Source organism: Pollicipes pollicipes, unplaced genomic scaffold, assembly GCF_011947565.3.
Source record: "Pollicipes pollicipes isolate AB1234 unplaced genomic scaffold, Ppol_2.1 Scaffold_7261;HRSCAF=8764_pilon_pilon_pilon, whole genome shotgun sequence".
Lineage (NCBI taxonomy): Eukaryota > Metazoa > Arthropoda > Thecostraca > Pollicipedomorpha > Pollicipedidae > Pollicipes > Pollicipes pollicipes.
In genome coordinates this window covers 57,574,029-57,589,821 of record NW_023597054.1, presented here as the reverse complement: position 1 = coordinate 57,589,821, position 15,793 = coordinate 57,574,029, and the positions used below count along the sequence as shown (strand labels likewise).

General features: G+C 52.5%; 1 protein-coding gene across 1 annotated transcript in view; it reads right to left on the bottom strand.

Moving 5' to 3' along the window:
* LOC119111662 (putative cytochrome P450 120) overlaps positions 1-15,248 on the bottom strand; it is a 21,750-nt gene extending 6,502 nt beyond the window's left edge. The window contains exons 1-10 of the mRNA XM_037235470.1: positions 15,196-15,248; positions 12,046-12,131; positions 5,484-5,681; positions 4,934-5,079; positions 4,479-4,665; positions 2,706-2,834; positions 1,832-1,974; positions 1,556-1,682; positions 945-1,056; positions 549-636 (exon numbers count right to left, since the gene is read on the bottom strand). Coding sequence (XP_037091365.1) covers positions 549-636; positions 945-1,056; positions 1,556-1,682; positions 1,832-1,974; positions 2,706-2,834; positions 4,479-4,665; positions 4,934-5,079; positions 5,484-5,681; positions 12,046-12,067 — 1,152 coding nt within the window. The 5' untranslated portion in view covers positions 12,068-12,131; positions 15,196-15,248. The remainder of the gene's footprint in view (positions 1-548; positions 637-944; positions 1,057-1,555; positions 1,683-1,831; positions 1,975-2,705; positions 2,835-4,478; positions 4,666-4,933; positions 5,080-5,483; positions 5,682-12,045; positions 12,132-15,195) is intronic.
* Positions 15,249-15,793: the final 545 nt, after the last annotated feature.

Below are 15,793 nucleotides of genomic sequence, written 5' to 3'. Positions count from 1 at the left end.
AAGCCGGCGCGCCCTTACCTGGTGGTCGTCATAAGTGTGACTAGTGTAAGTAGTGGTGTAGTATAAGCCACGTGCCGACGCCAGAGGATTTACGAAGCGACGGCAGAAAAAGAAACGAAGCAGGAATGTGGTCCTATTGGACTCTTCTCGCAATGATTAGAGTTGCTTCTGTCCTATACAAGGATAGCCCAGAAAACAAGCGCTTAATCCGCAAGACCAAAAAATATATCTTGGAAGATAATTATTGACGAATCTGCTGTTATCCTTAACAATCAGTGCTCCTCTACAAATGGCTTCCGAAATGCACACTTCTACTTCTAACTTCTTCTTCTTGCATGCTTCTTTACTCCCGTATATCATGGGCGCATAATGACAACACGTATATATTTTAGAGCACGCTTCCACGAAAATTATTGAATGAACTAATCATGAAGTGGCAAAAGCATTCCATTGTCCGCTCCGGAGATATGGAAGGGAAGAAATGTCCCGGAGCTGGTGGGTATCTAAATAACAGAGCTGACAATTGTCTAGAACAATAGACGCTATACCTTCAGAATGTGCTGGTACATCTTCTCCCCAATGCAGTTTCGCGGTCCTCCGCCAAAGCAGAACAGCTTGTCTCTGTCATTCTTGTTACTGCAAGACATATCACAAGCAGCTTAATGACTCCACTTCATAAATTTTCGCAGGAATGACACGATAGAAGAAGTGAGCTGGAAATGATGTAAAAGTACGTGACCAACCGAAATGCAAAGCCAAACAAGTAGCCAAACACAGGTCTGCGTTAAATCATTGCTCCTATGCCAAATTCAAAGCAATTAAGCCCAATCACATGAAAGGCGTGTCAAAGGACCGGCCCCTAAACCTTGGCCTTCACGCAGCACCCGGTGACTGGCACTGGGAGAGGGCACAGTCGACCTTCAGAAGAGCTGCAGACCACCGACCTGGTCCTCCAACGTTCCGGGTCAAACGTGTCGGGCGCGGGGAACACGGCTGGGTCTCGGTGTGCCGCCGCCGTGCCGTAGACGACAGCCTGGCCGCGGCTCAGCCGGTACCCTGCGGACACGCCGGACGGTCTCAGCCCACGCCGGTACACACACATGGTCACCCGCACACGCACGCACGCACGCACGCACGCACGCATTCACGCATCTCCGCCCGCGTGTCCGGTGATGGTGGGAAGGGAACAGAGAGAAAGAGTAGACTCTGTCTCGTCGGCTCCAGGGTGGCGGATGACGCAGTGGTCTGGACCAGAGCTGGGGTGGTGAGCACGGCACCCGGCTGCAGCGTCACAGTCACCGAGGCCGGCTGTCGGGAAGAACGCAGCCGACACTCGGCGGACAACAGAGGACAGAGGGCAGCGGTAGGGTGACGGCCCACCCGCCACCCGGGTACGACCCAACCGCAACTAGGGCTCGGCCCACCCGCCACTTGGGCTCGACCCACCTGCCACCAAGGTACGACCACCTGCCAATGGGGCTCGACCCACCTGCCCCTAGGGCCCGACTCACCCGCCAATAGGGCTCGACTCAGCTGCCCCTAGGGCTGGACCCACCTGCCACCTGGGCGTCGCGCCTGACGAGGCGCCGGCCGCCCAGGAACGGCGGCTGCAGCCGCTGCACCTCCAGCAGTACACAGTCCAGGTCCTCCTCGCTGATGTGGCCGTCCGCGCTGACGTAGCGCTGCCGGCCGAGGAACGGTCAAGCGGGACCCGACGACAGATGTCCAGACGGTACATGGGCCGTCCGGCAGCTCAGCGCGCCAAGAGAGGTTGCGCGGTACGGTGGTGAAGCGACTCGAGAGGGACACAGTGATGGTGATGGGCTCTGACCTGCTTCCAGAGGGGCGACAGGACCACGGCGGAGGTGAGCAGCGAGGCCAGCGCCTTGGGGACCAGCGCTGACGAGCAGAGCAGCAGGTGGTTCCGCCGCGTGTCCTGGTCTTCCACCGCCAGCTTCAACGACTCGATAAACACTGTCAACAGCCCGCCGGCGCGTGACTGGCGAGCACGCGGAGCCGCTTGATCGATTCGACAGCATAGCATAGACAGCAGACGATCAGCCAACGAAAATAGAAGCACGCCAGACAGCTTCGGCGACTCGAAAACCATTGCCTTGGCAGAGCACTGGTATGATGAGTTGTCAAGCACATCAGAATAGGTGAGACATGGTGCAGTTCCAGCGAAATAGAAAGGCGTTCTTCGATAAATTCTGAATATGTACAAACGATATGGCGAGCGGTGATTGGTGCGTTACAACGCGGGCAGCATGGCCGGTCTTCACCACACAGCGGAGCGCGGGTGCTTTACTGTTGTTGTTTATTGGACTTTACGGGCGCGCCGACTGCGTTGGTCATTTGGCGCCCATACAGCAGAGTACAGGTGCATGTGGACTGAGGCACACTAGGCAGTTTCGACGACTTCGGAAACACTTCCTGCCAGCGTTTGGCAACATAATAAAGCAGTGTATCAAATTGTTTTAACGGCTCGCTACACTACTGGCGAAACATCGCCGGCGTATGGACTGACAGACAATTGGACACTGCTCCCATGTGGTAACCAAAGCAATCTATACTTGCTAAATATATCCGAGATACACAAGCATTCGTCAAGTAATTACAGGCGTAGAGTAAAGCGCATCATAAAACGGTGAGCAAAAACATTTTTTCGGGGTGTGTCAGTCGTCATCAAACGAGAGCTGTCTCACTAGATTGAGGTTCATCCTCCAGCATCTGATCTGCCAGCCCCAGAAGCTTCTCCTTGGCCTCCAGGGCTTGCTTGTAGGACGATGACGTCATCAGTGGTACACTCACCGACACAGGCAACGAGTAGAGTCCTGGCGGAGGGACGCCCTGTCAGAGCAGGGACTGAATGCACCACGCGAAAACAGCCGTGTCACCAATCGCAGCGTGTGCTACACGGAAAATGTCAAGAGGTGACCGCCAGTTTAGAGATAATGCGCACGAAGAACAATATTTGCGCTCCAATCCCCTGGTGCACAGTGCTTGTTATATTGTTGTTAATTGTGGTTTTTGGGCGCGCCGACTGCATAGGTCATATTGCGCCCATAACGTTGTCATTTAGTTACGAGGTGAATATATAGAGCGAAATCCTATTTTTGCAAGGGGTGCACAATGCCCTGCTCGAGCAAGTACGGTTCGATCTCGGGTTAGAAAAAGGAGTTTTGGAGTCCAAACAGAGGTTTAGGAGGGCAATTATATATATATATATATATATATATATATATATATATATATATATATGTACGTATCCCATCCTCTGGGTGCGGTTAGCTAAAATAAGGTGACAAATTTGTCTTAAAGTTTAACAGATGTGTCGATAGAAGATCATCTTAAAGCACTCCGTAGTGCCAATGTCACTGCAGGGAGAAAAATACACTCAGGAAACGCCAAGTCAGCGCGCCTACGGACAGTGTCTGCTGAGCCAGTGGGGTCTACCGTTACTGTGCTAGCCGGTGGTGCCTGCCGTCACTTTGTCAGTGGGTGGTATCTGCTGTTGCTGGGCCAGTAGGTAGTGCCTGTCGTTCCTGTGCTAGGTGGTGGTGTCTGACATTACTCTGCTCGCGGCTGGTGCCTGTCGTTGCTGTGCTACCGGATGGTGTCTGCCATTGCTATGCTAGCGGGTGGTGCCTGTCGTTGCTATGCTAGCGGGTGGTGCCTGCCGTTGCTGTGCTACCGGGTGGTGTCTGCCATTGCTATGCTAGCGGGTGGTGCCTGCCGTTGCTGTGCTACCGGATGGTATCTGCCATTGCTATGCTAGCGGGTGGTGCCTGCCGTTGCTGTGCTAGCGGACGGTGTATGCCATTGCTATGCTAGCGGGTGGTGCCTGCCGTTGCTGTGCTAGCGGCTGGTGCCTGCCATTGCTGTGCTGGCGGGTGATGCCTGCCGTTGCTGTGCTAGCGGGTGGTGTCTGCCATTGCTGTGCTAGTGGGTGGTGTCTGCCGCTGCTGTGCTAGCGGGTGCTGTCTGCCATTGCTGTGTGCTAGCGGGTGGTGTCTGCCGTTGCTGTGCTAGCGGGTGGTGTCTGTCTGCCGTTGCAACGTTAGTACGTGGTCTCTTCTCTTCACGTGGCATCAGACGGTGTTAGCCGTTACCTGGACGGTGTGTGGTGTCTACCGTAACTGCGCCAGTCGGTGGTGGCTACCACGAAGATGTCCAGTGTCTGCCGTCACCTTATACGTACATGGGGTCTGCCGGCCTGTACCAGTGGGAAGTGCCTGCCGTCACTGCGCGTGGCTGGTACTGGTTATCGTATCAGTAGGTGGTAGTTACCGTACCAGAGCCAGTGGATGGTGGTCACCGTACCCCGCAATGGCTGGCGTTTACTGTGCCAGTGCTCGTCGTCTGCAGTTGCTGAGCTAGTTGGCAGCAGTCATCGCGTCAGTGGGTGCTGGTCACAGCGTCAGTGGGTAGCTGCCGTCCCAGCGAATGATGATGCCGTGTTAGCGGGCGGTGGTTACCGTGCCAGTGTGTGGTGGCCACCTCGGTGACGGCCGTGACCTGCTCGGGCCGCTCGGCCCGCTCCAGGCCCAGGAACACGGCCAGGTTCAGATCCATGGCCAGCCGTTTGAAGGCGGCGTACAGGTTGAGCGGCGCGTCGGTAGCCAGCTCCTCCGCCCAGCCCTGGATCACACGGCCGCTGATCGCCTGCGGTGTCGGCCAGCGCCGGTCAGCACGGTCCCACCAGCGCCGCGCCGCCCGACCCATCACAGATCCGCAGGGCCGCGCACAAACCACCGGCACCGTCCAGCGCGACACCTTTCACCGGCGAGGCTCTCGCTGTCATGGTCAGGCGTTCAGCCATTGCGTATGAATGTTGGGGCGGGCCCAGAGTCAGTGTCGGACACGTGGAACACCTCGCCAAACCCGAACGCTGTGTGAGTGCGATGAGGGAGGGTGGGGGGAGCTGCCTGACCTTGTAGTTTGATGCCGTTTCCGCATTGAACAGTCCATGGAGTCTTGCGCGTGTGCTTTCCGCCTCCTGCCCGTCCATAAAGACGAGATTCTCACCAAACAGCGGCAGGAAAAGGTCTCTTAGACCACACTGGAACGTGTCGGGGTCTGGAAAGCAAATCGCGCTGATTAACACGACGTCCGGTACACACAGACACCTCGCGCTCCCATTCGCCGAACAGGTTCAGAGAACAAGCTCAGTTGAGACGGTGAAGCGCAGTAATGTTCTCACATGGGATTGTGTCCCTACTGCGCCCGGGGTGCTCAGCAGACTGCTGCTGGACTCAAGAGGAATTGGGTTCGATTCCGGATTCGATTTCAGATATGTTCACACGTATATATTAGGACGGTTCATCGGTACACAAGTATATGGTGTGTGACGTGATGCTACTGGTCCGGTGACCCCGGCTACGTACGCCCCTGAGTCCGTCTCGGACAGCCCGTCATATGGCCGACCGGCCGTCGGGCCGGCAGCCGGCCGGCCGTGCTATATCACCGACAAGACCACTGACCGGCCAGCAGGTGTCGGACGGCCGTGTTGTCGCCCAGGACAACGGTGGGTCGCAGCAGCAGGCGCGTGGTGAAGGCCCGGCCGCCGTGCTCCTGCAGGCCGCGCGCGATGAAGCCCACCGGGTCCCGCCACAGCTCGAGCGAGCGGTCCGAGAGGAAGGTGCGGCCCGCGCTGCCCGGCGGCCGCACCGCCGGCGCGCCTGCAACGCAAGTCGAGCCGCGCTGAGGTCGAGGCGGTCCGCTGACGTGGCGCGGATCTGGCGATGATGGTGGCGCCGGGTGGGCGCGCGGCGTTGATATCGCAAACATACAAACTGGCGGGCAACGAGACACGGCTCTTGGGACTGGCCACCAGGTGCCGATGTACCGACAACAGCGGGACGGGTGCTGCCCAGCGGGTGCACGCACTGGCGGCGCGCGGTCTGTTGTATCATAGAGTTCGTGATCTCGCTAAATGTGGGAAAATAGCGGCACTGTTTGAGGAAGTAAACGATCGAAGGCCGCTCACCGCATTTTCGAGATGGCGGTAGCGAGGACAAGTACTCGCCCTTATCTCAAATATTACCCACGATTGGCGGCAAATCGGTGCAATTCCAGGTTTGTAGTATTGCCGCCCCTCAGTCTGCACACGTCATAAAAGCAGCTGTACGGTTCATTCATCCAACCCATCCGCTAGTTCACCACTTCGATCGTCACAGAATGCTTCTTCAGTCTGTTGCGTGCCGCCCGCTGTTCAATGGTCCCTGCAGCCGGCTCCACCAGGTGGCCACGTGGCGTATTGTCAACATTTGGGGTCCTGTTCATGGCGTCTCACGCCGCCGGCCGTCACACGGCTGGGAAGGACTGTCATGCGGCTGGAAGGCACTGTCCCACGGCTGGAAGGCACTGTCCCACGGCTGGGAGAGGTTGTCGCACGGCTGGGAGGTGCTGTCCCACAACTGGGAGGTGCTGTCCCACAACTGGGAGGTGCCATCCCATGGCCGCCGCCCCAGCGGAAGCCGTTCTCAGTCCCATATGGGAGGTCCTGTCCCACAGTTGGGAGGTACTGTCCCACAGTTGGGAGGTACTGTCCCACAGTTGGGATGTACTGTCCCACAGTTGGTAGGTACTGTCCCACAGCTGGAAGGTGCCGTCCGATCGCCGCTGCACCGGCGGACGCCGTTCATGCCGGCACTCGGACTCACCTGGGGGCACAAGCCTTCTGCAAGCGCCGGCCTCACAGCGACGTCTGTCGTGTTCGGTTGCTCTTCATTGTAGTTTGATGTGATCGGCAGAACCGCAGGTGGATAGAACCGTGGACTGCGTGCTTCGCCCAACATATGCCGATGTATAATGGCCGGTGCCGCCACTCTCTTATCGTCCGGCGAGTGGATACCACTTGATATGCCCATAATTATACCATTCATACACGTCTGCACCAGGGACGCAAAAACTTTGGTGCAATAGTACCCACATTCGGTCCGGTCATCCCCGGCAGTACTGAAGAGCGTGACCGGAGAATGAGACGTCATGGCGCGTGTCGTAGCGGACGCACAAACTTTGACGAAATCAACATTATTTCAACATTGTGTGATTAAAAGATGCTCGTCCCAACGTGACGAGGAATGTTGCTCAGTATAAAATCCACGGGAGCTGGTCCTACTGCCAACACCAGTCTGAATTGTATCTGTATTAGACTGTCGGACAAGTGTCTAGGCCCGCACGGATGTAGTGCAGCCAGTTTCGAGCCCGAATCCGCGTCGCTAATGCGCGGTGCGAGAAGCGGTATGCGTGGCAGAAACGAAACTGAATATACAGCTAGCTTTCACGGGAGTGGGCCGTTCCACGTGTTGAGCATTTCGTTCAGAAGTGTTATGGGCCTAAAATACGAATTTTGACCAGACAGAGCTCCACCTTTTGTTCTGGACATCACATTCGATGCTTCTAGTGTTGGGGCTGAAGCGTTACTGTGGGCCCGACTCAGCAGTGGGAGAGATCATGACCTCTCTGAGAGATACGGAGCTCTACCAACGGAGCGTGCATTTTTCGCTCTAATTGACAAGTTTGATGTTGGATCTCACCAGGATATGGCGCGATGAAGTTCCTGCTTTTTATCGGCGGTTATCCCCCGAACCGTCTAGCTGTTTGGCGGCCCGCAGCGACCTCTCCAAAAGTCACCTGCGGCTAGGGCACGATGAAGCCAAATTTCGGAGTTTCAGTTAACTTATCCAAAAGACCACTGTATGAGGGAAATGACTGAGGCATGTCAGGTCCCGGCTTAGTCCACCACTGACTTCAGTAGATATCCGGCAGTCCACAGTATCATCACTTTGCCTAACCCCTGCAATCCGGTCATGGCGGCTGAAGGCTACGCTATGTTGCGGGGCGACCTCACATTATACATTGGAAATATATTTAGTTGCATACGACATGCACAAGCTTGATTTGAGCGAATTTTGGCCAATCCGACGAGCCAACCGTCATAACTTGCTTCAAATGACTTAGGTGAATGCTGTAGAGGACACCGGGATCACTTAACACCACAATGCACAACCCGGGAACACCGCGAATCACCATAGCTCAGTTGGTTGGAGCGCCTGGCTTCTGATCCACCCGCCCATGGAGGGTGGGTTCAAGTCGGTCCAGGCGCTCGCTGTTTGCCCTTGACACATCATGGTCTACCCTACACCCTATGCATGCAGAGTAATTAAAAACTGAAATAATAAGAATATATGCATATATATATATATATATATATATATATATATATATATATATATATTTGGTAACGGCTGCGCTTTATGTCGGGTGACGTCAGTCAGGACGGATCGCGTTGAGCGATGCGGTCAGTTCCGAGATACTCTGATTAATTTGATGCAATGATTTTTGCTGGGAACGTTTCCTTTAAGCGGTAACACTTCCGCAACGCTTCGGGCTTAGCACAAACCTTATGGGACGTGAGTAACCAGAATGCAATACTTCTATTACAGCAATGTTCTAGTCTTTAACGTTACGGTCGAGGACCAGGCGCAGGAGCCGCAATATTGGTCTCCAGAAACCGTTTTGAAAAGCTTCTCTATACCATCACGATTTTCTGGTCGTGCTGGCAATAGCCAATGTGCAATTTCCCACTGATACGTGCACTTCCTGAACATGCAGGACGTCAAGCCGTTTTGTTAAGGATTGACCACTAATCAACTGTATTTGACTGACCGATACGCAGATCGCAATTCAATCATCCGTGAAAAAAGAGTTGTAATCTTCACAAGGCTTTATCATCGGGCGCACTCCTCAGCCGATTCGCCAAAAGTCTGAGTAAAAAGGCTGCATAGGCTTGAATCTTTTATTTTGTGATCAAGTAGCGTGAGGCCACGCAAGTGGATTGCTGCGCAAAAGACGCAGGTATAAATACTCCCGAAGCGTAACACGAGACAAACAGATCAGAAACAAACTGCGTTCATGTGCAAAACGCCGACAAGGCCACTTACACCCGATCCGATTCGACTCGCATGAGTTCGTGGAAACAGGCATCTGCCACATCTTTAAACAACACTATCAGTGCTTAACCAAGCAAAGCGATAGGAAACATGACGGGAGCCCAGCTGCCGTCCACGCAGCGCTGACGCCTGCCGAAAACCCGACAGCCGACGAGCGCGGAGCGAATACTGCTAAACAAGTGGGGGCCCCCAGCCTGACGGTGCGGGCGGCGTGCCGGCCTGACTAGGGGGCGTATGGCAGGGTGGGCGGCAGGCGGCCGAGTTTGATGGCGTCCCAGACCCAGTCGGCCGTGACGACGGCGACGCCCCGGCGCCGCGCCTCGGCCGGCGCCAGCTCGCTCGGCTCCGCCACGTAGTGGGTGGCCAGCGCCAGCTGCTCAGCCGCCAGCAGCTCGCCGTCATAGGCCACGATGTATCGCCGCAGGCGCTCGTCCTCTGCCAGCCGCGGCGACAGCACAGCTAGGACGGGCCGAAGCGTGGCCGGCAGCGCGGCGGCCGTCCTGCCGCCCCGCCTCTCGGCCGGCGCCCGGCCGACGCCGCCGGTCGACGTCCCGGCGGCTCCGCGCGCGCCGTCGGCTGATGGCGAACTCGGCCGGCGCCGCTTCGCCGGCGGCGGTACGTCCGTGTCGGGGACCGCGACCCCCGCGGGGCTCGACTCGTTCTCACTGGCAGGTCGCTTGGTGGGGGAGACGCTCGCCGATGAGGCGCTGTCGTCGAACACCTGCTTGGAGTTCTCGTACAGCTGTAACAGCTCCTTGAGAGATGTGGCCGTCTCCCAGGTTTTGTCGTCGCGAATTTTCGTGACGCGCGGGAAGCGGATGGATATACCGTGCGCAGTGTGAACATCGTGCTTGGTGAACTCTGCCCCGGTGATCTCCCACACCGGCGATGCCTTAGGATCCTTGACCACGAAGTCAGGGATCATGGTCTTGGTGCAATTCAACCACTTGGGCACCTTGCTGGGGTCCTTGCTGATCTTGACAACCGACAGCTCCTTCTGCAGCCGGTCCAACGTGGCATCGTCGTGGCCGCTGTGCGCCTTGGTCACCGTGCGCCAGCGACTGCCATCAAAGCAGCCCATCAGGAACACCGACATCATGCCGCCCTTGTTGCCGGTGCCGAACCACGCGCCGAGCACCACCAGGTCGGCGGAGTCCGCCGCCTGGCCGTCGCCCAGGTAGTCTTTCTTCACCTTCAGCCAGTGCCGCTTGCCGGGTTCGTACACGCTGCGCGTGTCCTTCAGGACCAGACCCTCCAGACCCTGGCGGATCACGGACGCGATCATCTCCGAGAGCTCCGACGACTTGTCCACGCGCTTCATCTCGGAGAACATGATCCGGTTCGGGATCTCCGTCATGTGCTTCTCCAGGATCTTCCGACGTTCCAGGATCGTTTTAGTCATCAAATTTTCGCCGTTCAGGTGCAGGCAGTCGAACACAAATAGGCATACGTTCGCATCTTTGAACGCAGACTTTTTGTGGACGCCTAGCGTGCCGAAAGGCAGAGGTTTTCCCGTGGTAGTGTCAATCAGGAGTACTTCGGCATCCAAAATGATGTCTTCGCCGTGTGGAAACGCCTTGGGGATGAATTCCTTGAACTGCTTTACCTTGTGCGGCAGGACGGGCTTAAGTGAGCGAGAGAAGTAAGCGAACGTCTTGTCTTGTTTGTGCAGCTGCACCCTCTCCCCATCGTACTTGATCTCCGCCAGCATGCCGTTTGGGCACTTTTTCATCGCGTACTCCACACTCTTACAGGCTTCTGCCAGCATAGGCAGCACTGGGGTCATCAGTGATATGCCGATCTCCAGCGAGCCTACCTTACCGGCCCGCCGATGGCCTTGCACGCGCGAAAGCACGTCCTCCAGATCCCTGGAAGCCTGGAAGGCCTGGTATGCGTCTGGGTGTATCCCGTCCAGAATGTGCTTGGCTCCGGCATTAATGCGCAAGTCACCTTTGATGAGACGCACGAAGATCTTCAAGTCGTTGGCAGTACACCGTTTGGCGACTTTCTTGAGAAGATTTTGCTGCTCCTCTTCTTTAGTCAGACGCGATAGCTCATCAAGATACTTGTTAACCTCCTGAATGGACAGTGAAGCCTTTTTCGCGGGTCGCAGGGCGTTGGACTGCTCAAAAAATACACGGACCGTCTCCGCCACGTCTCCCTGCTCGAGATCCTCGACCATCTCCTCCAGACTAACCTCGAATAGCTGGCTGAATAGTTTGGCCAGTTGCTTACTCTGCAGATTGTACACTCGCTTCACCACCCCCGGTAGCAGAAGGCGCGTCCACAGCAGGAGGTTTCCCTTGAAGCCATCCCCGCCGGTGCCATTTGTGAAGAAATCACTGATAATTTCAGACTTTTTCTTGTAGCTTGGCTCGTCCGCAACACTAGCGCAGATCTGGCGGAACTGACGGAACGCATTGTCCCTGTGGCCAGGATCAGTGGTGTCCTCAACCTCAGATTTTCCAGACGAGCTCGGGACGGAGCTGCTGCTAGCTGCTGCCGATGAATCACTACCAGTAGGTAGTTGCTGCTGCTTGGTGACCTTTTTCGGCGTGGTTGGCTTTGCTGGGCGATTTTCATTAGCACTTTCGATGAGATCCAGCACCTTCTTCCGATCCCCCGATTCTATGGCATCCCAGCCATCCAGATCATCAACCTCTTCGATTATTTTGGTGCTCGCTCTTGCCCGCGCGAATGTTTCAAATATGCAGTCTGAATGAAACCACTGTTTCATGTCGCCACCATTATCGGAGAATGGGTTCGAGACAAGCTTCGCTATCCTGAGAAGACCTTTGTCTATTTTTACCTTGCACTTCTTACAACCAGCTGTGCCCCTCTTTGCATACTCGATGCAAAACTTCTTATCAGACATGGTTGTCTAGTGCCAAGGTCTAATGTCCCTTTACGAAGAAAGGAAGAGCTGAAATTCTGCGGGCCCAACTTGGTGATGTATCAGGGACGCACAAGACGAACTACAAGACAAAGGCAAATGCTGCCTGCATGTTCATATCAGAAGTATGTAGCAGCACACGTTACGGCGAAGCAAATGGAAAGGATCAGAAGAGTGTAAAAACAACTGACATACCCCCTGCCAGCTCAGGTTTCATCTGGTCTACAGTCTTCCTGTTGCTGTTCGGTAGTTCATATTGTTCACGATTTACTTGTAGAACGCTGAAAGCACAATTGTGTCGAGTGAGCACTCCCATTTCTATACTGCCGTAGGACACGCTTATACCAATGATTATCGTTGGCTTATATGATCTAGTCTCACTACCCCGCTAGGATGCACAAAAATAGCAAGGGAAGGGCTTGGGGCCATGCCCTTCTCCTGAGCCAAGATATTTACACCAGATATTGGGCGATTTCACAGGAATTTGGATCACATGTCACTGCTCAGGCTAAGCCATTTACAAGTGACTGGCAGAATCTGGCACTGGCAGTATCATGTCAGTGCCTTACTCAATTAGCCAGACATGCATGCTCATGGCGTTCAAGTCATTGCCTTTTGCATAAAGTGGATTCAAAATATTTTGCATGGCAAGATTTATCTTACCATAATGATTAGTGGAGATTGCTACTAATACCAAGAACAAGCCACCCAGGTAGAACCCATTCACTATGAATGATAGTTTATCTCTGGCCTATTTGTCAGACTGGCTTATAGAGCACTGCAAGAAATCTACCTTTATCACATGGTTACAGAGAATGTGTTACATTCTAAGAGCACATGATGCCAGCTCAGTACAAATCTAAACTTACTCTGATGTAAGAATGTGTAGTCATGGCAAAATTGATTGTGAACATATATTTAGCTTACTCTGAACCCAACTGGGAATGCAACTGCCATAGTCATATGAGCTAAGGTTTTTCATCTCCAGATTTGTCAGGCACACCATTTTGTGATGCCATTTTCAAAACAAGTGACACTTTTTGACATTGTTCTGTGTGATAAAGCTTCGCACTTGACTTGTGGCAATACCAATAAAATTATCCTGCATTTTCAACACAATTCCACACAATAAGACTGTAAATGAAATATAATGTTTATATCAGTCATAAAGTGTTTACATATATATCGTAAAGTATATAAAATAAAATACCATGAGACTACAAATGAGAGACAACATCAATATTTATCATAAAAACTGATCTGACTAGATCTGGTACACTGGCAGTGACAACAAAAAAGTATGATATGTGTGCAATTCAACCCTGTGACAACCACCACCTATTAATTCACATCAGACAGGATTATGAACCAACAAACAACCCACACCGAGAAAATGAAACACTGCTCAAGATGGCTGATGTCCCTAACAAGTTTATGACGGTTATGCTGTACTTAATCATGTTTACTCCTTCTCCCACAGATGATTGTTTATGTGCGTATGTGTCCTTGGGGGTTAACAACATACTCAGCTGTTAAGGCTATATGGCATCACCTGCCTCTCACCCTGGCACGAAGGGCGGGCACCGCAGAAAATCAAACCCCGTATCTCTTGGTTTCCCAGACATGCAGTGGTCAACACACGTGTTAACCACTTCACTACCTGCACCCCTGATAATTGTTAATTTTACCATTTGTCCCTCTATGCTCAACTGGCCAACCACTGCTACTATCCTGGTATGCACTGCCTTTACCATCCAAATAATGCAATGTATTACCAGAGGAAAGGGCCTGCAGCAGTTGAGCATTGCACAATTATCCAGATCAGCTGCATACAGACAATGCCTGCTCGTCATGCTGTAGTTTATCCGCCAGTGCACACAGCACCACCTGACCATGTTCTGAGCTGATCATAGCCACCTGGCTGCACTCTGAGCTGATCATAACCACCTGACTGTGCTCTGAGCTGATCATAACCACCTGACTGTGCTCTGAGCTGATCACAACTACCTGACTAGGATGTGAGCTGATTATAACTACCTGACTGGGCTGTGAGCTGATTATAACTAATACCAAAAAGTGTCAGTATGATTGTAACTGATCAAGAAATGACCAAACATTGTGAATATTGTGACCTTGGCTGAGAGTGCAGATTTACAAAGCTTAAGCAGATTTAAGCTGACCTGAATCTCTCAAAATCTTTGGTTCCTAAAAGAGAGGATGTGAGGCATGGCAATCAAACCTTAAATAAGATGGTACCAAATCTTGAAGAGCTGAATATCAGCATCATGCGCTCAACTTCATTTAATTCTACCAGGGTTCATCTTCCCTACCAATAAACTATTGTAATACTGAGTATAATAACCTATATCAATGTGTGTCAGGCCTGCATCAGACCAAGTTACCCATATACTTTTATTTCATTGCTTTAGTGAGACTTTGCTGAAATTATTTCCATCTACTCAAATTCATGTGGACCTCCAAAGTCAAACCCGACCCTTGATACACTGACATGTGCCTACACCAGGCTTTGAATCTCAAAATGTTATGCATGCCTTGCTCTAAATGTTGAACCAAACACATGCTTGCAAAAAATGCACAAATATTTTGCCTGATCAATGCAGATGAAAGAACTATCTGTAACAATAATTACCTGCACTGGTATTTCAATGTTTGAGCTAATGCATTCAGATGTAGAGGAAGCATTATTCCTGGCAAGCAAACATAGTTAGAGGAAACACTCACACCACAGACACATAATCCTTATTACTTCCAGGATCTTTTTCAAATTTAGATGAGAACCTCCCATTTCCCAAATGCCAACAACCTTGGTGAAAATATTAAATACCCATTCAGTAAAACAAGCACTACAAAGTGATTCTGGCATTTTTTCAACACAATTTCTCCACATTTCAGTACACAAAGAGCTTTATAAATTTTATTTATAAATATCTTAATAATTAAATATGCTTTACTGCATCTGCTTAAATGTTTCAGAAAATTGGCAATTGCCTAAGCATAATGCTAAGTGCTTCCAATAAATGAAAGGGTCCCCATGCAGCCATGGATAGTCATCCATGCACACACCCCACAACTCCCACCCCTTCTCTATCTGTCACCAGCGGGATGGTACTTAAAAAACAAGGTAGTCCCAACAATACTGGATAAAATTTATAATTTGGTTTTTCACGGACTATGAAAGTGTTCCATTGTCGCCCTCAGCGGTGCGGGGACCCCTGCCTTTTTCGAAATCCGCCCCCAAAAAACAAAACACGTCCATCAAAATTTGAAACCTGTAACAGCCCATAATATCGATATATGAACATGCCTGCAGGTTCACATACAAACCTGATGTCCCCGATCCCCGGCCGGCCCGGCGGCCCCACAGTCCACGTATGACCTCGCACTACAACCCCAGACCACCAATCGTCTGTCGGCTGCAGCCAAGGCCGTGTAAGAGAAGAAAAACCGTCCGGTGATTCTCGTTTCGTCCTTCCCAGCCTACGGGTGACGTCACTGGTAACAGAATTTTCATGCGCATTGGGCCGCAGGGTTACAACGCGCGGTTGGCCGCCAGCTTTTAATGCGTGGTGGGGTGTAATGCGGAACGACAGCCCGGTCCAGAATACCGAAATATTCTTATAGATAACAAAATACCGTTTTTGAAAGGTCTTTTTGACCAGCGCGCCGACTAGGTAGGATTGTATGGCGACTATGACGATGTGCTTCACATGCCTATGAGGCAAGCCTCTAAAATGTAATGGCATGCAAAGTAAAGACATATTCACGCGACTTTTTCGTATACGGCGGCATGAATATCAGGCTACCTTTGCACCCAAAACGGATAAATTGTTAGTGACAGATGTGTCTGAGCGAGCGAGCGATTGCGTAACATTTAACGGCCAGTATGACGATGGGCGTGGCAACCTCAAGCGGCAGGCCATTA